Consider the following 23,057-nt stretch of genomic DNA (forward strand, 5'->3'; position numbering starts at 1 on the left):
GAAAAAAAGATACAAACACAGTGCTTCTAATGACATAATGATAATTTTATTTACCAATATTACATTTCTGGTGTGTTCACGAACAAAGAAAACAGCTGGATTGCTTCACTAATGTGGCAGTCGGGAATGTTAAAAAGCTTAAATATTCACACTAAATCACCTGAAACTGAGCCGACATTCTGATCACTGCGATACAAAGCAAACAGACGATAGCTGTGATGTGTCAAGTATTACTCCATATTTTGAACTTTACGTGCCGCAGGCCTAAAATGAATGCAGTCCTCAAACTCCTCAAATTGTCAAATTTGCATCAAAATTCCATTATTTCAAGTTTAATTTGTTGAATCTGTTGCATTAGGAGGACGAGGAAATAAAGGAGTATTTCCTGATACATTTTCATGTATAAGAAATGGGAACTTTCTCACTAACACACACTGAAAACAATCTGAACACACGTGAGGTACAGAGGCACAAAAAGCTGACAGAAATCTCACAGTATGAACATTTACACAGAAACACCACAGTAGTCAGGGCCAAACAACCACAGAATAAAGATCACAGGAGCCAATTAAGGTTGTTGAGTCAATTTTCATGACATTACATTAAAATACGTGAGAATTAATTCCAAAACAGCTATTTTAACACACAATAGTTTGGATATTTACCATGAAATATGTCATTGTGTGCTACACTGGAAGCTTTATGAACAAACTTGAGTTAAACACAACTTATTTGTAATTTACTCGATGACCGTTAAGCTTCTAGTAATAAATCAATGATGGCAGCACCTTTGAGCAATTAAGGATGTGTTTTTTGCCAGCTTGTTTTAAATTATGAAGCAATTTTGTAGCTGCCAAAACTCAAAAAGAGTTTAATCTGATGAGGCATGTCCGTGAGTGATGAAGCAGACACAAGAAATGAAAATGAACCTCGAACACAGCAGCGTGAGTCAGAGACTGACTCTTACAACAACACATATAATGATTCCAGCCTGAGGAGCTACAGTGCAGGGACTAATGGCAGTGTGACTCAAACAGAAAAATACGCAGGCCCCATAAATAGAACTCTTAAAAATACATATTTACACTTGTTTTTGTTTTGTTTTCTGTGCAGTTAGAGGAGAGTTTTGAGTTTGCACATGTGCAAACAGTAACTGTCTGCATCCAGGTTCTTTTATGTTTTGGTTTTTAGTACTTTCAGGTACTTTTTCCAATTATACAGATTTAACAAATTGGTTTCCATGAATTTTAGATTACATTTGTCCAAACTACAAAACAGATTTTAAGCAAAACTGAACAAGAAGATTGATCAAGGTGACTTTTGTAATCTTTAAATCGCTTGTAAATATGTAGTTAGGAAGGGATTTCAACCAGAAAAAACTTGATGTAGGTGCATTTACACAAAGGCTTTCATGTGCCACTTTTTTTTCATCAAAAGCAGCATCTTCAACACTGAGCTTTGGTAAACTTCTGAATCCTAAGTTTCATTACATGGTTTTCTGAAAAAAAAAAGGACAAAATATACAAGCACCTGTCTCGGAGGTATCTGATTTTGTGAGATGGCCTAAAGGCATTCCCAACAGGGCAACAAGTGTTTCAGGTTTGGTGAAATTCAGTGTTAGCTTGGGGGGGGTGAAGGAGCAGCATAAAAAAAAGCCACAAACAGAAGCAGCACCTTCACAGGAGAGACTGAATACAACACCGAACACGATCAGAAAGGAGTGTGGAACACACTACATCACTACTTTCCACGAATACAAGAATATACATCAAAGCTACGACTCCAAATTCAATATTCTAACTTAGAATTATTCCTCTTAACAAGCCTGTTCACATCAAGTGATACATATCAACAAATTTCCAAATTTCTAAGTGAAAACTGTCTAAGAATTAGGCAGACGGTGGATCATTTTATCAAAGTAAATATCTTCAAGTACAGGTAAGGATATGGTAAATACATAAATAAGTGTGCTCTTAATGGACAGTGTGGGTGAGAATAGCTTTCTCTACAGCAAATTCACACAGTCAGAACAGATTATAGAAAATATACTTTGTGTCACACAGTTTCACAACACACACAAATTGTCACAGCGCTGGCAGCTTCTAGACCCATGGAATAAAGTTAAAACCATATTTGAGTTTCTATAAATTGTTTGACTTCCTTTAGGTTCAAAGAAAGTTTAGTTTCAGGGTTCATTGTTCAGGAAAAAACATTAGGGTCACATGTATGAATTATTTAAATGCTCATCTAGAATAACAAATATGTTATTCCTAAAATGCATGTTCAGTGTTTTTAAACTTTAATAATATAACCAGCAACTGACTAGTTGCTTAATAATAACCCAATTTTGTCCTGTTGAGATAATTTAGCCTGTTTCATGCTGTAATAAATGGGATATTTGTGTTTTTCTGCATTTTGGAGCAGCTGCTGATTAAAAAAGAATAAAGTTGATTTAAATAAAATCTTATTCAACTTTTACAAATCAACTCATTCAGTTGCGGATCATCCGTAAGAGTTAACGTTACATAATAACCCTGTGATCTCAAGAAAACAACCTAAGGTTTTATTATTTTTTTTTTTTTCCCTAAAATGCACTAGTTAGCTTATACTATGGAAAAACAATCTGTTTTAAGAAATGAATGATTCCATTATGTGATAAAATAAGTGGGTTATAAACTATATTTTTTAAACAGCAAGTTTTTAACCATTTGAAGATACTTCATGTTGGATCATAAGAGCAAATCAGAAACAGGTTTATTGAATCATTTATGAGAACAAAAATGCTCATTTTGACCTGAAGGCTTATTGTTGCTTTACAACTACAACAAAAACCAAAAGGTGGAACAAATGCTTGAAGTTCAGGTCATCAAACCTTTGTTCTCTGAGCGTTCTCACACCAACAATAAGGGAGAAAAAAGGGGAACCCACCATCTTTGGAAAGACTTTCACAAAACAAGAAACTACTGAGAATTAGAAAGAAAAAGTATTAATGTTTGTCCACCAATCAAACACAATTACCAAACAAAGCTCTTCATGTCAAACTAAATGTCCATTTAGGTCTTTAAAATGTTTTTAAAATTTTTATTTATTTAATTCAAACACCTAATTTAACCGTACTCTTCCAAAAACCAAAGTAGTTTATTTTAAATCTTAGAAATAAATTTATAATTTCTGAAGAACATAGTATTCACAGCACACAGATTTTACTGTTTTTATGACTTCAAGTAGTATTTCTTACTTTACGAAAACAAAAAAATGAGTAAAATGTAATTCTCTTTGAATAAACGTCTGTAAGTAGTTGCATCTTTCATTAAAATTCTTAAACACGGTATTAGCACTTCCCCTTTAATTGCCTCGATCCTTTATGGCTAAAGATTCGACACTGATTGCACATTTCATACAAACATCATCTGATCCACTGACAGCTCAGTTAAATATAGCTGTGTTACCGCTCATGTGAATATAGTTTAGATTATCAGACATAAAGCGGCCCTGTGCTCAATGACGTCTGCGTTACAGATAGTTTCCAACGTTTGTCTTCATCTGGTTACTGTGGTGCACATAAAGAGTTCATTTAGGCTGCGCTTTAAGGGATGAATGTGTTACTTTTCTTCTGCACGCAAACAACTCATTATTCAAACGTTGGGGCCGGTCTGAAAAGCCTTAAAAATCCTTAATATGCTTTACTGTATATACTTTATTTTAAAATCTATTTCTAGGATAATAATCTTCCCTTTAACAAAAATATACAGTAGATGTTAATCTCTATGTGTAAAACTATGCAGTCACATTGATTAGGCTACAAGCATTGATCCTAAAGGTCAAAGGTTATGGTAATTATTTAAACAGACCTCTCTAATTTATTCAGTCATGTATATTTTCTTACTATCTTAGCTTCTATGAAACATTTGGCAATTTTTAATGTTCAGAAACTTAGAAAAAATGATTCCTATTTTAACAAATAACCAAGATTCTAAACAACCCAAAGTTAAATCATAACTAGGGCACCGGTGCCACAGTCTTTCATTTGTTATCATCAGAGCTGATGCTAAACACCAACTACATAAAAAGTTACTTGTGTATTATGGTTTGAGCAATGATACTGAATTTAGACTTATTAAAGTTTGCAAGATCTGTTGAAGAATTCTACAGACTGGATTTAACAACCAGAGGAACCATACTTAAGGTCGTATGTCATCAGAGGTGATTCAGACTGAGAATCTACACCAGCATATCGGAAGGTGATGTACTTTGGTAATAATCTTGTTATTTTGTTGTTATTTTGTGAGAAAAAGGCAGAGCACATATTTAGAAAACATCTTAATAGACCTGCGATCAGAAAACACCTCCTAAAAATATAAAAGCAATTACTACACCAGAAACTACAAGTTATATTCCACTACACTAGTCACTAAAACTCGTAACACGTCTTTTCGTTTAAATCACCAAACTCAAAAACTGTATTTACGGAAACATCAGAAACATAATTCAGATGATCTGAATTCCTGTTAATGCGCTCTGCCTTTACTGCATTAATGAACATATCAGCTGTGCGGTTACCTGAACGACGCTTCAGTGGTAAATAACCGGAGGTGTGTGTCGTCCTGACTGCAGACACACACTCTCACTGAATGCAGCTGAATCTTCAGGAATGTAAAGATTGTAGAAGAAAGACAGAATTTTATAAAAAAGAAAGTGTGAGAAATGCTGCAATAGTTTCCTCGGTTTTTAGTGACTCTTCCTTCAAATATAATCTCTCTCACGTAATAAAACTTCATCTACACCTGCTCTACGCTCTCTGCGGCAGCGCCGGGTTTATCTGTGAGCGGTGTCGTTTCAGCTGCCGGAGAGGCTGCCGGCGCGGCCGCCTGAGTGGCGGCTGGCGCCTCCACCAGCGGGACCTTCTCCTTGTCGGGCGAGGCTGGAAGCGTCACGGCCGTGCTGGAGGTGGCAGGAGGTTCCTCGGCGGAGGAGGCGGCGGGAGGCGGAGCACCACCGAAGCCGCGGGCGATCTCCTCAAAGGTTTTTCCCTTCGTCTCCGGGACTTTGAAGAATGTGAAGACGAAAAAGAGGATGAGGAAGGCAGTGAAGATGAGGAACACCCAAGGACCACACCATTCCTGTAAAAAGAAGAGAGTGGAATCACAATTAATGTCTCCAGAAACTAAGATCATGTACCCTTAAAAAGCACTGTGCAAAACTCCTGAGTCGTCCTATTTTATTATATATTTATTCCAAGTAGCCAGAGGTTTTTGTAATCCTTTAAAGTGGAAAGTAGTCATTCCTTCAGTTGAGTCTACAAAATATACCAAAGATGCCATTGTTTAACAGACATAAACAATGTTTTAGCACCAAAAAAGGTGATTCCTAAAGAAATACCTGACATACAGTAGATGAACAACTGAAGGATGATGAAGCTCTCGAGTTCTGAGTCAAATCTTTGATGGATTTTTCTCTGAGTAATTAAAGATATGACTTTAAGATACTGATCATCTGATGTATATAGTTTTTCTTTAGGTTAGGCATTTTTTCTTTTGTCATCCATTTGTTAACTTTCCTGCACAATGGGCGCCATGATCAGGACTGGATGGAGAATTAATGAAAAATCTGATAAAGTCCAATGAAAATTTAGAAAGACTTTCAAAAACAGTAAAAAAGAAATGTTGATCAAGAACACTAACAAAAAGATTACAAGAAAGTCTGGCTCTGGAAGCAAAGTTCAAAGATAATTAAACCTTTGCAAAGTAATACATAAAGATTTTGTTGCACAAACTTGTGAACAACAACAACAACAAGTTCTTGCAGCAAAAGCAAAAGAAAAGAAGCTCAAATTAAACCAAAACCAAATTCTAACCAACCAGTCAAAACCAGCACAACTGCCCCTCCCTTACCACTAGTTTGGGGAAGCTCATTCCAACCAGGAAGTTGGCTGTCCAATTACAGCAACCAGCAACAGCCATGGCTGCAGGACGGGGCCCCTGGGAGAACAGCTCGGCCACAATGAACCATGGGATTGGACCGGGGCCCAACTCAAACATAGCCACAAAGAGCATGACAGCCAGGATTGCCACGTAGCTCATAACTGGGATGTCCTTCTGCTCAGAGAGAGGGAAGGAAGAAGAGGACAAACAAACAGAGATAAACAACATATTCACTAGTTTAAAATGGTGTTGTGTGATTGCTGACTCAGCATACTTTTGCATACTCTGTGCTAGTTTAGCCACTCTTATATCAAAACATTTAGCACATTCAGGAGAAGGGTGATTTACCTTTTGGTTTTTGTAACTTTTATACTTGTCACAACTTTATTTACAAATATTTTACCCATAAAAATACACAAAGATCTTTTCAATTTTTTCAAAAACATTACTCTCTTTGAAATGTGCTTCAGCATACCAACTCCATTCTTGTCTTCTTATGCTACTTTTAGCTTAGATTCTGCTACTTTTAGCTATTAGTTAGCCTTTTATTAATTGTAGTTTTTAGCTATGATTCTACTATTTTTGCAACTTTTAGCATTTAGCTTGCTACTTTGGACTTTTAGCTAGCATTTTGCTTCCTCCAGCTCTTAGCACGAGTTCTGCTTTTTTAGTGTCCCTTCAGCCAATTTCAGCAAAGGTGGGATTTTAGAATATTAATAATAATTCTACCTTTTGTGTAACTCTTTGTTCCCATTAGATCAGCTATGATTGAGATCTAAGATTTAAAATCTTATTGCAAACTTTGTTTTCCATGCTGGGTATTTTCTCCTGTTTCAGAAGCCTATGTGAACAGCTCACCCCACCATCAAGCTGCTCTGAGCAGGACTCACCAGCAGGAGGGAGACTGTCATGATGAGAGCGCTGACAGCCATTCCTCCCAATCCCAGGAGGTGGAGAGTCCTCCGTCCTGCCTTCTCCACCAGGAAGAGCTGCAGGACACAGAGAGGAAGGGTGTGATCTGCTGCTGAATGCACAGAAACACGTGCAGGCTGAACGACAAACAGCACAGGGCTCCTTACAGAAACAACGGTGAAGATGGTGTTGACGATGCCGGCTCCGATGGTGGCGTAGATGGGCTGCTTCACTCCTGCTGAGGCAAAGATCCCTGTGGAGTAGTAGAACACCTGAAACAAGCAGAAAGGAGAAAGAAAATATAGTTTTATACTTAAGAAACATGTTTTAAACTTTACCTTCTTGGCTGCCTAATTATTACCCAACCTCCACATTTGATATGACTACTTTAAGTTTAAATTAAATCTGTCTCCATAACCATTTTTACACTATTTCACTACTCAAAGGTGTTTTTAATGTCAAAACTTCCATCTTTAATACAAAAAAGTGCAAACAAATATTCACGTCTGCCTGTAGATCCAGTATTTCTTCTAAAACTTCAAACAAACTTCATAAAATGACACAACTGCCTGTGGAAATGTGAATGTGTGAGTACGATGCCTGTTTTGTTTTTGAACTCACAGCGTTGATCCCTGAAAGCTGCTGGGAGAGCTGCAGCATGATGGCGACGAGGAGGGGCTGCCTGTAGGACTTTGAGTGGAACAGCTCAGCGATGGTCACCTTCTTCTCCTGAGCCATCTTGGCGCTCTCCTCCTTCATCTCCTGCAGGTCTTTGCTCACGTCCTCGGTGCCGCGCAGACGGACCAGCGCTGTCAACACCACCGAGACAGGATGAGTCATATTTTACACACAAGAACAGTTCCAGAGAAACAATAAATCAGTTTGCTTTTAATGGATGTTTTCTGTTTTTCAGAAGACGTCACTCCTCCTGTTTTACTTCATGTAGAAGCAGCAGGACCGAAGCTCTGTCAGTGTCTACCTTTGCGTGCCTGCTCCTCTTGTTTAAGGTTGATCAGCAGGAAACGGGGGCTCTCCGGACAGAAAGGCAGCAAGATGCACTGCAGCACAGCGGGGGCCACAGTAAGGGCCAGCAGCAGGGGCCACAGCTTTTCAGAGCCCAACAGAAACTCCAAACCAAAGATCTAAAACCAAAGAGACACAGCAACAGAGCTGGATCAGTTTAAGGGTATTTAAATAAAACTTTTTTTAACCCTTCAGTGATGGAGAAAGCTTCCAAATAAGATCAGGGGAGTAAAAGAAATGAGTAATAAAAAATACATATTGTTTTAGGCTGGATTTTCATTTGAAGTTCATATTTAATATATTTATTTATTTGTCTAAATATTTTAAACATAAATAAATGCAATATGAGCTTGAGTCAGTGTGCATTGGTAAAGGTTAGCAAAGGTTAACTAACCTGAGCAATCAGGATGCCCACCACCACGCCGAGCTGGTGCAGAGTACCGAAAGCTCCGCGGAGCGGTGTTGGGGACACCTCGCCCACATACATGGGGGTCAGACCAGTAAAGAGACCGCAGAACAGGCCGATGACCAGTCGACCGGCGATCACCATCTCATAGGAGGAGCATATGGTGGAGAAGCCCATGAGGAGGCCTCCGATCACCGCCAGAGAGTTCACCAAGAACATGGAGCGTCGCCTGAGGAGGAGAAAGGAACAGAGAAGTTATTAGCTGTGAACATTTGTTTTTTCTAAATTTAAACATGATGTTGGGTACAGTTGTCAAATTAAGTTGTTTCTTTTGTTGAAAATAAAAGAAAAACAGAATGATGTGATTTGTGAATGAGGACAAATTCACCCACAGGGTAGGTGCTTTTCTGTTTTGTCAGACATCTGAAATTTTTTTTATTATATTATTTTAGGCAAAAGTCATTCCTCTTTTCTTGGAGTTAATTCCTGCTCAGACAAAAATACAACTATAGGAAGGTAGAAATGTTGTTTAGAAACAGGAGCACGACCTTTTATTTGCAATTAAGGAAGGAATTTGTCTTTCACTTCAACTGGAATTATGTGTTTATTTTTGTTTTGGGTGTTTTTCAGCTTCAATAATAACCTAGGCTTCCATAAATAAATTTAAATAATAAAATTAAAAGAAAACACAAAAAATGAACTTACATGCAACAAAAGCTAACACATCATCCGTTTCTATTTATTTTTAAAAGAGCATTAGGAAGTTTCAACCCCCCTACCTGCCAAACCTGTTGGCCATGATCCCCACACTGAAGGAGCCCACCATGCCACCCACACTGAAGATGGCTACAGCGATACTCCAGACGATGGTGGAAATCCCCGGGCTGATGGGCTCACCATAACGCTCCATCCAGGTGTCATTGAAGAAAGATTGAAGTTTCTAGATGTAAAAAAGGATGGATGGATGGATGGATGGATGGATGGATGGATGGATGGATGGATGGATGGATGGATGGATGGATGGATGGGAGAGAAAAATCAGGTTACCTAGCTTGGTGTAGTATCACTATTTACTAATGACAAACTGTTCTTTTTATCTAAATTATTTGTCCGTCTATCGAACTAATGAGGATTTTTAAAAAACACAGAAAGCAGAGAACAAAAGTCTGACGATTTCTGTCATTAGTGGGTCAACATGTAAGTTCTTCTAATGTCAGAAATCTTTGGTTTCACACATTTTTGCACATGAGATACAGCCCAGTGAGTTTTAAAGTAACCAATCAAATATTCTGAATCAGATACTGTTTTACTGCATTAAAAATGCCACAAATACAAAATCATGTAGTTATTTTTTTATATTTTTTCTGACACCTTTTCTTATCTTACTTTGAAATATTAACTCTTTAAATTAGTCATAGATTCCATCCTAAAATGAGACAGTACATGATTTATTCTGATTTTCTAATACACCCTGTCATTAAAGTTTTTCACTAGTGTTCACCAACCTTTTCTGGAGCGTTGATGACTCCTGTGTTGTAACCAAACTGCAGAGAGCCAATCACAGCTGTGCCCAGGGAGAACAGGAGATAACCTGTTACTTGCTTTCCCTGAAGGGCGAAAGGAAGGGAAGACGAGAAGAAAGAAAAAAGAGGGAAGACAGAAATTAGATGCATAAGTGGGCTCTGAGGCACGAGACAGTTATAAAAAAAGATCTCACATCTGAGCTCCTGATGGTATTTTAAATCACAGAGGCAGGCAGACAGGTGTAATAAACTGTGATGCTGCAGGCAGGAAGGTCAGTGACACAAATATGAACAATTATAGCAGTGAACCGAAACATTTGAAAGCATTTTCATCCCTCATATGATCACATAAAAACAACATTTTGAGGAATTTCTGAAGCCTTCCAAAGTCAAGTCCTACAAATGTAGAATAGCGTCTTTGTAATCAATAGATTTATGAGTCTGTTTGACTTTCCTGAAGATAATTGGCTAAATGCAAATGAAATTCAATTCTGAATCCGTCCACCTGCTCCTGCAATGAGCCTGACTCATAACGATCCCATCAATTTGGGATGTCTTTGTCTGTGGTTGCACACCATTTACAGCCCGGCAGACACAGCAGCCAACAAAGATGGTGGAAGTTTTACTCCATTTCAAGCGGTGTATCAGCTGGGCCATCAACCTGATGCCCTGCTTAAACAGCAGCTGATTTCTGGTACTGTTAATCACACCTAAACCCCAGCCGGCTGAGGCAGGTTCTGACCTGAATCTGGTTCTGGTTCTGCTGGAGGTCTCTTCCTGTCGTTCTTTTCCACTGTCGCCTTTTTGCTGCTCAGGATGGAGGATTGCAACAAAGGGAAGATTCAAAGCAATCTGCTGGGTTTCTTAGACAGATAACTTTTACTAACCAACATTTCATAGTGTACTCTGTGTGAATATATAGTATTAACACTAGAACTCCCAAACCTCTGTCATTTGACCAACATTACCTATAGTTCCCATGGGACTGTCAAATGACAGTTTGAATAAGCATTCTCACGTCCATTGGTATGTATATGACGCCATTTACAATGTCAGGTCACAGATGGCAAGTCAAGTCATAGATGGGAAGTCAGGTCACAGACAGGAAGTCAGATCACTTTTATCTGAAGGCGCCTGTCTCCGCCTCCTCATCGACCTAGGCGACGACGAAGATTATTACAAAGAATAACACTGAAATAATGTGAAGCTGACACAAATACTTTATTTGAACTTACAGCAGTAATTTTTAAATAAAAGACAAAAGAAAATAAGCATGCAACAATATGATAACAAAATCATTTGTAAATAGAAATGTAACCTATGCAGAAATATGAACTATGTACAAGCAAGTAATAAAAGACAAAAAAAAAAGCATACAATAATATGATAACAACCCAACATTGGAAAAATGCCTGTCTAATGAAGATTTTTTTTTTACCTTATATCCAGAGAAAATTGATTTTTTGGCTTGTTTGAAGTAAAATGAGAGCAGAATGTAAGACTAATTAGCCTTGTTTTCCGATTTTACTTAAAACAAGACTAAAGCCATTTTGTCTGGAAATAAGATAAAAAGTCTTGGTTAGACAGACATTTCTTCCAGTGAAGAGACTAATCACACTTACAAAATGTCAGAACACACCTGGCACTGCCACAACATCTCCTTTCTACATTTGCCACATGTGAATCTGTTACAAGAAACACAACGCTGAGTGGCACGGTTACTCTTGCAGCAACACTTAACCTGGCACGATACCCTTTTCCCTGTGTCAGGTGTGGGTGGTTGCGGCGGAAGGTTTTCCTTACACGCCTCCTTGGCTGCCATATGAGACTGTGCAAGCTCTCTTGCAAGCTTCACTAAGAAGTCCGTTCGTCTTTCTTTGAACCCAGTGCATGCCTGAAAAAGCACATATGCATTCAACGCTGCAATGTCAATCATATTGTAGAACACAGCGACTGGCCAGCGCCGTGTTCCTGAACGCACAGTGTACTTTCGCACCATCTGGTCCATGACATCTACACCACATTTTACGCTGTTGTAGTCGGTGACCGTGTTAGGCTTTTTTTTTCGGGTGTCCCCAGTCTCCACCACACTGTGGATGCTACTCAGGATGCAGACAGTCTTTCTCCGTTTGGGCGCATAAACAGTCAGTGTGGCACCAGAGGTTGAAAACACCTTTGTACTGAATTCCTCACGGTCCAAAGTCTTTTTGGCAGACTCTGGAAGCTCACGGCGAATCTTGTTCATTGTGCCAAGGAGGGTGGTCTTCCGGCAGAGCAGTCGTTTTGCTAGCGACAATGAGGTGAAAAAGTTGTCGGTGGTAACAGTTCTTCCTTTGTCCATAAATGGTTCCATAAGCTTCATCACCACATTTTCAGATAGTTTTCCCCCGGTGGGACGACTGGGGTCTTTGCCAAGATACGGGATGATGTTGCATACGTACTTGGATTTCAGGTCACATGCCACCCAGAACTTTATGCCAAACTTGTCAGGTTTTGTAGCAATGTACTGCAGGAAACAGCAACGGGTCTTAGTTGGAAATAGTTGCTCATCTATAGTGATGTGCCTTCCTGGGTTGTACAAATTGATGCAGTTGCCAACGAAAGCCTTCCAAATACCAGAGACTGCAGCAAACCGGTCATTTGCAACTCGTTCACCACGTGTGTCCTTGTCATCGAAGCGTAGGTGCCGCATGATGTCCTGGAAGCGGTTTCGAGCCATAATGTTGCTGATGAAGGGCACTCCCAATGTTGCAGACCATGTGTCATGCACCGCTGGAAGGCGGACAATCCCTCGCAGGATGAGGATGGCAATGAATGCCTTTAGTTCAGGGACGGCCATGAACCAGTTTCCATCCAGTGTGTGGCGTGCATGCTTGACAGTCCAGTCCTGTATGGTCCGAAGCATTTCCATAGAGAGGAAACAGAGGAAACTCTGTAAGCGACTGGACACTTTTCTTCTGGCCAAAGATGTTGGCTCTCCATCCGTGGGATGGCATTCGATAGGACTGTGATTCAGAGGTCTTCCGATCTGTTCTTCACGCCACACTGTGCCATCTTTTGCCGTCTCTGTAGGGGTTGACATGGTTAATAATCATCTCCAAAACTTGCTGTGTGCTGTAAAACTTTGCCATCTTCGCTGCTCAGTCAACAGTAAGTGAAGAAGGACTGTTGATGTGGCTTTTGATGGAATTTGAGATTACAACTCCTGGTCCATTAGCATTGCTGAAGGTGGGGGATGTTTGCTAGTTGAGCACAAACAAAGAACTCAGTTTAGCATTTGCCTGGGGCAGGGGGGCATGCCTAATGGGATGCAAATTACTCAAATTGTCATTTGACAGTTTCTGGTAGAAGAAGGAGTAATTTGAAAATGCTCGGAGTCCTAGTGTTAAACTGAATTGACTGTAATCGGTTTTGAACCTGAACTTGTTTTTCTTTTGTACAGTGTCCTGAGATGACTTTTGCTGCAAACATAAATAAATTGAATTGAACTGATTTGATTGAAGTCAGTGAATTTGCTTTTATTTAATCTATAAAGAGTTAGAACATATTTCAGCGTTCATCCAAACACCGTCTGATGTAAAGGGAGCAAACAGGAAGTATCTTGGTATTTAACCCTCTGAATCCCTCGTAACTGAAGAGAGAAAGAGAAGCCATTGTAACTTTGGGTCCATTTGACCCAAAGGCCATGGGAGGGTTAACAAACAAGAAGTGAAAGGTTTTTTTTAGGAATAACTCCACTTCAAAGACAGGTTTTCAGGAACACCATCTTCTCTGGGAACTCCATCCATCTGTTAACCACTCAAAGAAAATTATTCATTGAAAGAAAGACCAGAGAATTTATGGTAACAATAGACCTTGCAATTTGTCCAGTCCATAGAAAAGCCTAATTTATTATCAAACATACATCTAATGCTGGCTGCAGCCATGTTGTTACCAGTCATTGATCAATAAATGTGAGGCTTATTAAACTTCTCTTCTGTTATGTTACTTTTAATAATTAATCCACCTCATGGGATTCACATCCAGCAGGGCAACAGCCATGAATTTTAGGCCACTATGTTATTGTCTCTGCTGATGTCAGGTATTCAGCACACACTCAGTAATGGAGAGACTCGGAGCTGACGGGGCAGAAATGGCTACCGCTATATGAGACAGCAGAGCACCTCGTGATCTGCTGTCCTTGGTACAAAAAGCAATATCTGAAGGAGGTCAGACAATATAAACAGATCATATGGACTGCACTCATTTTAGTCTGAGGGGTGTTGTCCAAAAAGGACCAATCAGATGCAGAGAGACAAACAGACTGGGATTGATTTAAATATCAAGGTGTAATTACTTAAAATAGTGTTAAGAGTCTGTATGCTGACCTTTAGTGAACTTATAGATCCTTAAGTTTTAGCAAAACTTTTGACTTCAAGAAGAAAGCCCTATGTAGTAGCCATTATGAGCTAAAAACAGAATTTGACACAAGAAATGAGTAATTAAACGAAGCTGTATTAACAAAGTATGAGTTCAGACATTATCTGTTTAATAGTGTCAGGAAGACTTTTTTTTAAAAGCTGTGAAAAATTAAGTAAATCATCCACAAAATATAAAAAAATACAAACTTTGTCAGGTCAGAGTGTGTCTAATTGATTATTTAATTGACCTCTTGAAGTCAATATGTTTGGCATCCTAAATGATACTACATTTATTAAAAGTCACTTTTTAGCCAACAGTCTTTTCCAAGTCTTTTAAAATCCTGTTAAAGCCTGAAAGCACTGGACATGTCTGCAATGGATTTCTAAATAAAAAAAAAGAAAATTACTGTTTCTATCAAACTAAATAAATACTTTTGACATGAACATTTATTCATTTTGCTCTAGATTTGATCATTAGCAATATTTACTGTACCAAACCAGTGAGCCAGCAAACCAGCCCAGAGGCTGTTCACATGTGTTCACTACATATAATGTGTGTGTGCGTGCGTGTGTGCGTGCATGTGTTACTCTAACCTGACACGTGGTTTGTGTGCAGCTCATTGCAGAATATGGAAATCAGGTGTTTTTATAGTACATCTGTGTTTTTATCTTATTTTTCTAAATGGGGACAAATTAAAGTCAGCCCCCCACCCGATCCCCAAACACACACACACACACACACACACACACACACACAACTTCCAGACATCCTGAGGTACAAAATCTGCCCTTTATCTGGGAGATCTTTAAACAATAAATGCACATGAAGCACAATGACAGCTCTAACTTTTTGATAAATCTACAATCCTGGAAACCAGATTAAAACTATAATTTAATGCAAATAAACTCATTCAATGACAAAAAGTACATAAAAGCAGACTAGAATTCAGCTATTTCAACCTTGACATCAACCTTCACTAATGCTGCCTCACGCTTTCACATGAAAACATCAATAAATGTACACACACACACACACACACACCCTATATGATACATGTGCACAAGATATAAATCAGTATATACTATTTTCTTATTAATATTGCCTAATTTACTATCTCTTCACTTTTCAATTGTTACTACTAATGCTAATACTGATACTTCCAATATTATCATTACTAATAATAATAATCATAGTCATCATCATCATCATCACAGCTTTGATGAATGTGCTCCAATGGTTTGGTGGTTGTTGTCCCCAGTACCACAGAAGACCGGCTCTGCAGGGTGTGGCCTCGCTGCATCACCCCCCCCTTAATGTTTATGCGGCTCTCTGGGCCTCGAAAGGCCAAACTGGGGCCTGAGGGGGCAGCAGGACGAGAACAACACCAGCAAGGTGCGTCTCCTCTTATCTCTTCTCCGTTAAATATCATCATATATTTATATGTGTGTGTTTATTTCATCTGATGTCTAAAAAGATCGTATTCTAATTAAAATGCTTCAATATTGGTCGGCTTTAATGAAGGCAGGCATGATGGTTAATGTCTGAATGTAATGATTGTTGTTGTAGCATCTGTGTGTGTGTGTGTGTGTGTGTATGTGGTGGGGGTGGGGGGATATCAGGAGCTCCTGTCTTCCTCAGGGAAGGATCATATATCAATTGAGTCACTCTGATGTCATCTATGCTGTTTGTTTTGGAAAAATCTTCTTGCTTAAAGACATTTAGACATTTTAGCTTTTTTGAGAGTTGAATTTTTTAAAAAGAGTTTTTTGGGCCACTATCTTTTAATTACCTTTCTGTTTTGTTTAGATCCCTGAGGATTTAGGAGACAATTTGAGAGCAATCAATAATCCCATCCACTGTCTGTAAGCGGTGGGTGTGGCTTCCACAGACAGACAAGGATTTCTGTTCACTTACTGTGTATTGCTTTATTTAAAAATATATATATCCTTTTATTCTAATCTACCATCATTTACAAAAACAAACCAGTGAAAATGTATAAAAATGCAGTGACAAAATGATGAAAGATGTGCATTTAAACATTATAAACCTAAACCTAAACTCATGAACAACAGATGGATATGTGTCAGCTTTTTTATTTTAATAATAAAACTCTAATCTGATAAGTAATTCACATACAATTCAGGTTAATGCATAACACACACTTGTTATTGTAATAATTGCTTCTAAATTTTTGTCTTGTCTGAAAAATCACATCTAAATAAATAAATACAAGAGTAACTTTTATTACAATTACAAAATGTGCTGAATTTCTCAGTTCTATAATATTTTCTATAAACAAATAAAGGCCAAGAATTCCTGAAGGATTGCTTATCAGCCACTACCTTTGTTAGTGCTTGGAGTATGTTTTGTGAATGACCATCAGCTACTACCACCACACAAAACTTTAGCTCAATATGTGTAAAAATCAGTAAGTTTTAGCCATTTTTGTATAGACTAAAGTCATTTATCTGTGGTGGTCATCTTGAATTGTGTTGTGTTGTAGATGTTCATCCATTGATGATGTTTTGAGAGTTTCATTAAAATCTGTTAATTGATTTATAAGATATTTTGCTAACAGTACAGAAACCAACACACAGACAGACAGACATGGGCAGCAGGTTTTAATAAACCTTGTTTCACAAACTACAGATTAAAGTTGAATTTTATGACGATAAAGTTATTTTCAGCGTGCTGTGAAGCTCTGAGGGAAAAGTGTTTGCAAAGCAAATCTTTTGCATAAAGAAACCAATTCTCCATCATGTGTCTGAAACCATCAACATTATTTTTAATGAACATATGCTCTGAGGAAAGAGCCGCCAGCAGAGCAGAGGACCGACACAGAACTCGGTCAACAATTGCACAGAGTCACGCCACTCGCCAAGAAATGCAGCTACTGGTCACATGACAGCACTCAAAATGGCTTTGATGAAGATAAAAAAGGTTAAAATCCTAATACCTGCTGCTTAACATCTTTTTGTATTTGCAATAAATAAAAAATCGATAAAAAATCACACATTTTCAAAACTTAATTGATAATTTTCCTAATTCTGTATCTTAGTAAATTATTTTTTGTTTCAACGTGCTCAATCCAACCAAACCTGATCAAATATTTAAAATAATTATTAAAACGTGCGTTTCATGGTGTGAATATGATTGGTAGTGTTCTCGCTGTTACTGTATCACTACGGTGTTAATCTGCCTGCCGCAACAGGCAGATTAGTTGAACAGATGATGCGTTGCTACGGCAACCAGTGTTGTAAAAATATCATCTGATTTTACAATCCTAATGCACACAAATCCATTCTGAACTGCGTGCAGCTTTTTAACGCTGACACTGTTCAAATAAAAACAGGTTATTTGGAAAATAAAAGTAGTTCAGCAGATTTTTTGTCTGTTTTGAACTAAATCTGTGTTTGTTTGTCTGGAGCTCACAGTTCTTCCTTTCTTCCCATTTGATCTAGAGTGTTAAAATCTCTGAACCCCCCTCCTTCCATCTCCTTCATTTGTTTCTGCACCGGTAGCCTGGGGTTTTATTGACCCAGGCTAATAGACACAGATGCCCACGTACAGCAAGGCCTCAACAAATAACACGAAGAAACACTCCTGTTGTTAGGGCAGCAGCTCTGCAGGCAGCCAAACATCTGAAACACACACAGAACCGGTACACCGACACCGAGTCAAAGGGCGCCACACCTGGTCAACCAGCTAAACTCGTGGAGTGAAGTTAGAGACCAGTAATGTTCTGAGTTTTCTCCAGTGATTTGGCTTGAATTGTCCTAACAGCAGGGTTACTTAAAGGTACAACTCTGGGTTTTAACTTGATTAGTAAACCCAGATGTTTTAACTCTGGAAGTGAGAGAGTTTATGTAAAACCAGTAAAAGTATCATCAAAATCAATCACAATCAAGAAGCAGGAAAGAAAGCCATCATTAAAAGCATGAAAACTATTTAAAGGCATAAATTAATAAAACAGTTCCACTTCAACATCATTAAAGCCCAGGTAACTCAGACAATTTATGACTGTGTTTAATTTGTATAATGTACTTCAGATGCTGACTGTTACTAAAGCCAAAACTTCAGAGTGTGCGTTATAATTCACAAAGTTAAGTCTGTTAATTATAATGGAAAATAATCCATTTTTTCCATCACAGTGAATAACACAAATACCAGTCAGATTCCATGGAGGATTTTATCGACAAAACTGTTTAATCCCAGTCTCCAGACGGTCTGTGTATGACTTCAGGTTTAACAGCTTAAATATTTCTTCCCACCTGACCCAACTTGTCAGTTATATTTAGAGTTACATGGATATTTTTAGCTTAATTGTCACAATCGAAACCTTGCTAAGTGGTAATATGATGCTGGTTATTGACTCGCTCTGGGAAATCAGGTTTCTAAATATATGTATGTTTATGCAAAATGGGAACCAGCATTAGATAAGCAACCACAATCGTACATTTGTGATATTTACTGAAGTATCAAAGCATAACTGGGACAAGGAGGAAAGCTGACAAAACGAGAACATATGAAATGATATCATCAGTGGCAGGGTAATAATAAAGCACAACCAAATCGGATTATTACTAAAAATAGGTTTTGCATCAGTTGGGCACAAAATGGTTGGTTCAGGTGCCTCACAGCTCGAAGGGCAACTAATCTTACAAAATAAAAAAAGAAAATGGAACTCACTGATTATTTGTGCAAACAGATTGACATTTTGACACAACGTCTTTAGAGTCCAAGTGGACACAGAACTGAAACAGGTAATTAAAACAGATCTCAAACAGGTGTTCATAAGTCAGTGGAGAGAAGATTAAGTGAAAAATGCAAGGCTATTGGTCAGTTCACAGGAGGGCGGGACTCAACAAGGTGTTCACCGACCACGCTCCCAAACAAATCACAAAGCTTGAACTACCTGTTTTAATTACCTGCCTCAGTTCTGTGTCCACTTAGACAAGTTGTGTTGAAACTTTAGGCTGTTTGTACTAAAAATCTGAAAACTGATTAATGAGCTCCAGCTTCATTTTTGATTTTGCTCAACTTTTACTATTTATTACTTTTAGACCTTCCTGCTGCCTTTGATACTGAGGATCAGAACAGGTTGTTGGTATCAGGTTGTTGGTTTTTTCCTGGTTTAAATCCTATCTGACTAACAGGAGTTTTCCTGTTTATTTAGAGAAAAAACCCTCTAACTTGAGGGGTCCCTCAAGGGTCCATATTGGGCCCCCAGCTCTTTAACCCTCTCAATAAAAACAAGAGAGAAGTCATCAGCTTTGGTAATTGTAATACTTTTGGTTGACAGTATTGTCCCACTGGCTTCATAATCCCGTTCCTGTCAGGAATCTAAGTTTTATTTTTGATAGCTCTTTCGAATGGGGGGAAATGCATTTGTGAAATGAAGCTTTTTCTAATTAAGACTTATTTCCGAGGTGAAGTCATGTATTTCCCCATCAAGGACAGGGAAACATCATCCGTGGTTTTAGTAGCACTCACTTGGACGACTCTAACTCTGTATGTTGGTTTAGATGAATCCTCTCTGCATCCATTACAAACCATTCTCTGCAGCTCGTCTTTAAAAAACTCCAACACATGACTCCAGTTCTGGCTTCTCTCTACAGGCTTCCTGTCTGATTCTGAATTGATTATTAGACTTTACTGGTTGCTTTTAAAGTTTTAAATGGTCTTGCCTCATCATACTGACGTAATCTACTCAACATCTAGACTTCAGTGAGAACACTACCAGTTTCTTGTAGATGTTTTAAGATCCAAAGTAAAATATAAAACTCATCAGGATGGATGAGTTAGAGAGCTTATGTTTTTTATTGTTCTATTTTTTTATTTTTCCTTCAATGTGTCTTAAATATTATTGCTTTTTATTGTTTTATTGTTTGACGAACTTGTAAAGCACTTTGGTCAACTTCAGTTTTTTTTCATGTGCTTTAATATGTTGACATATTTGTATTAATCTCTCCTAAAAGTATTCTTCTATTGCTTCCCACAGCAACAAAGTTTAGTCTTCACCATTAGGTCCAGTTCTGAATTCAGAGTCCTTTCATTTTACAGTTTTGCATTTTTTAAAATCACTAAATCTAGCCTGGAACACATTTTCCCACATAGTGTTGATTTTCTTCAGAGAAAAGGCTTTTCTACCTATTTTAAGTTGCTATGTTCCATGATGAGTGTACATCAGTACTAAGCCTGTAATATTTTTAAGGTCATTTGTGTGGCCTAGTCTGTAAAATCACACTGTAATATAATATTTCTTGTTTTATAGCCACATCTGCTGCTCTTACATGCCTAATTTCCCTTTCTGTATTTCCCAGAAGCCCTTTACACAAATCCCAGGAGGGCGCAAGTGATTGGGTTCCATAAATATGTTGAGCTGATGTGTACATAAAAGGAATGTAGAGCAAATGGAAAGTCTAACAAGTAAAAATAAGTCTTGTAGCTTTGATGTGATTTTAAATAAGATACAACCTTGTAGACATTTGCAACAGGAATTTGAAGTGGATGTGAGGTAAGACTAGAATGACCAACACGCACATTCGAAGCAGATATTCTTTTTTTGTCTCTAAAAAAACAATATCCTCACTGCAATCAAGTTAAATAGTAAGTTCTTCTGGCTGCTCCCTTCTTCAGGGGTTATGAGTGATCTCACAAACAATGTGGCAATTATTTTACGCAGATGCCCTTCCTGCTGCAACCTGGGCTCAAACCTGCAACCCTCAGGATTACAAGACCACCGAGCCACCACCGCCCTAAGACTGCAATGAACTTAAATATATCCTAAAACAATAAATGCAACATTTTTTGTGAAGATGCTTCATTCTTTCGTCTAACAAAATCCTATTCTTTACTTGTCGTTAGCTCAAATCTGCTCCCAGTATAAAACATCGTTGTGTTCATCCAGACGTCAACAAACAAACATGATATTTGTCTGAAACACGACTTCAACATGTGGACTAATGGCTGACTCACAGCATGAACTACAGGTTCACACCACCCACACAGCTCTGCTTAGAGAACGACTTTGTTTCTAACACATCCAATGTTCACATATCTGTGGATTCTTGGGTTCATTTAGCACTTATTTTATTATTTTAGCAAAGCAAAATGTTGGTCATATAAAATAAAAAAATCCCTTACCTCTCCCTCCATCTTCTAAACTTTGCAGTCTTTCTGTTCACAGGTGAAATGTAAGATGATGGATCTGCTGCAGAGAGGAGCAGGAGGAGGAAGAGGAGGAGGAGGAGGAGGGAGTTTCAGGTGGGGTTTGAAGCTTCACAGCTGACAGCTGCAGACCGAACCTGGCTGGTCTCTGTCCGTGGTCCAGAAGAGGCTCTGCGTCCTCTATTTCCATCAGAAAACAACCATCAACAATCAGGCGAAACAGGAGCTCATTTTCAGGCAAGACCGAGACGCGATGCTGCACCAGCTTCGGTCAAATCGGAGCAAGCAGAACATTTCGCCTACCTCAGGCTTGTGAGAAACCGCAGACGGGTCCCAGCCTGGTCAGTGCGGGGACATTCACCTGTCGTGACTGGGAGCAACTCTGGACCGGTCCCAACACCCCCTCAGCGGGCTGCAGCACTGCCTCAACCCTGGGGGGCTGCGAGGAAGTCCGCACGTATCACGCAAATGTTGTCATGACTTATTCCGTCTCCCATCAGCCAATAGGAAGCTGAGCCCCGAGGTGTCGCGCTGGCGCCCCGCCCCCCACTGCTGTTGCGTGCAGAAATCCAGGTCTGCTGTGCGCCACATCCCGCGAGGCCTCCTATTATGTTTGCATCCTTTATTCGGTTAGTTGGTCATGAATGGGCGTATGCGCGGAGAATGTGAGCGCGTGCGGGGGGGGGGGGATGGGGAGGGTCACAATGGGTCACGAGGATTGTGCACGATTGTACCCCCCGCCCCCTCCCTGACTTCCTCTGTGGTGTCCTTCATGATGCCTCTGCTCGCCGACCTTGGCTGCTGCTGCTGCTGATGCTGATGCAACGCAGGCCCGTTTCTGGGGCAACCGGTCACGTGATGCAGGTCACGGGATGCTGAGGTTAGTTAGAGCTTTTTAAACTTGGCTCTTCATTTATAAATAATCAGAGGGATCTAAAAAGCATCAAAATGAGGTGACTACACATGTTAATGGGATTAAGAATAAGATCAGGTTGAAACAACTGCAGCTGCATCAGGCTCGTGACGTCATGGTCAGGAGGAGAAGCAAAAATCAGCTGACTGCATGACAGGAAGTTCTGCCTCTGCAGGTATACAAGAAATGCAGTTTTTAAATGCCGATTAATTAAAAAAATATAAAACATTTGCAAATGACGTTTATATCTATCTTTATATCTATTTTTCTTTAATTTAAAAGAAATGTGTAAAGCTATACCCAAGGGAGGTGACCAAATAAATGTTGAAAACATGGAAAATGTTTTATAATATTTAATAAAAGACTGATGGTATTCTTCTTCAGAGCTCATTTCAGTCTGATGTTAACCAATACTTCTGTAACTGATGACACGATGTAAGAAACTGCATCACTTTTAGGTTAATAAAATTATGTGCAGCTCCATTTGTTGTTCTGTAATCAGAGGCTAAATTTGAAGGACTTTTATGTCTTTTAATCGCTTTATTTTGAAATCATCTTTTAAAATGCCTCACTGGAAAAATGGGTCACATCTCAGTAAGGTGACAAGAATAAACAAAGGTTGAATATTCAAATGAAAAAAGACTCAGAGTATCAGTTATACTCTGATTTATTATTTACTTTTAGGTTTTAGAGCAGGAAATCAAACAGGTCTTTAGAATGACCTAAAAAAAAATGATAAGAAAATAAACTTTACCTTGTGATGTTTGTGTTGTAGCAGAGCAGCTAAT

At 38.8% G+C, this 23,057-nt stretch overlaps 1 protein-coding gene across 1 annotated transcript; it reads right to left on the reverse strand.

Moving 5' to 3' along the window:
• Positions 1-24: 24 nt before the first annotated feature.
• On the reverse strand, positions 25-21,995 carry LOC108242670 (solute carrier family 2, facilitated glucose transporter member 3). The gene is made up of 11 exons (XM_017427652.3): positions 21,660-21,995; positions 21,333-21,536; positions 9,768-9,869; positions 9,042-9,202; positions 8,251-8,491; positions 7,813-7,975; positions 7,455-7,642; positions 7,001-7,105; positions 6,812-6,910; positions 5,892-6,095; positions 25-5,120 (listed from the first exon to the last, which is right to left on the reverse strand). The coding sequence occupies exons 2-11, from the start codon at positions 21,342-21,344 to the stop codon at positions 4,779-4,781; spliced, it is 1,617 nt and encodes a 538-aa protein (XP_017283141.1). The 5' UTR covers positions 21,345-21,536; positions 21,660-21,995; the 3' UTR covers positions 25-4,778.
• Positions 21,996-23,057: the final 1,062 nt, after the last annotated feature.

This window comes from Kryptolebias marmoratus, linkage group LG5 (assembly GCF_001649575.2).
Source record: "Kryptolebias marmoratus isolate JLee-2015 linkage group LG5, ASM164957v2, whole genome shotgun sequence".
NCBI classification, from domain to species: domain Eukaryota; kingdom Metazoa; phylum Chordata; class Actinopteri; order Cyprinodontiformes; family Rivulidae; genus Kryptolebias; species Kryptolebias marmoratus.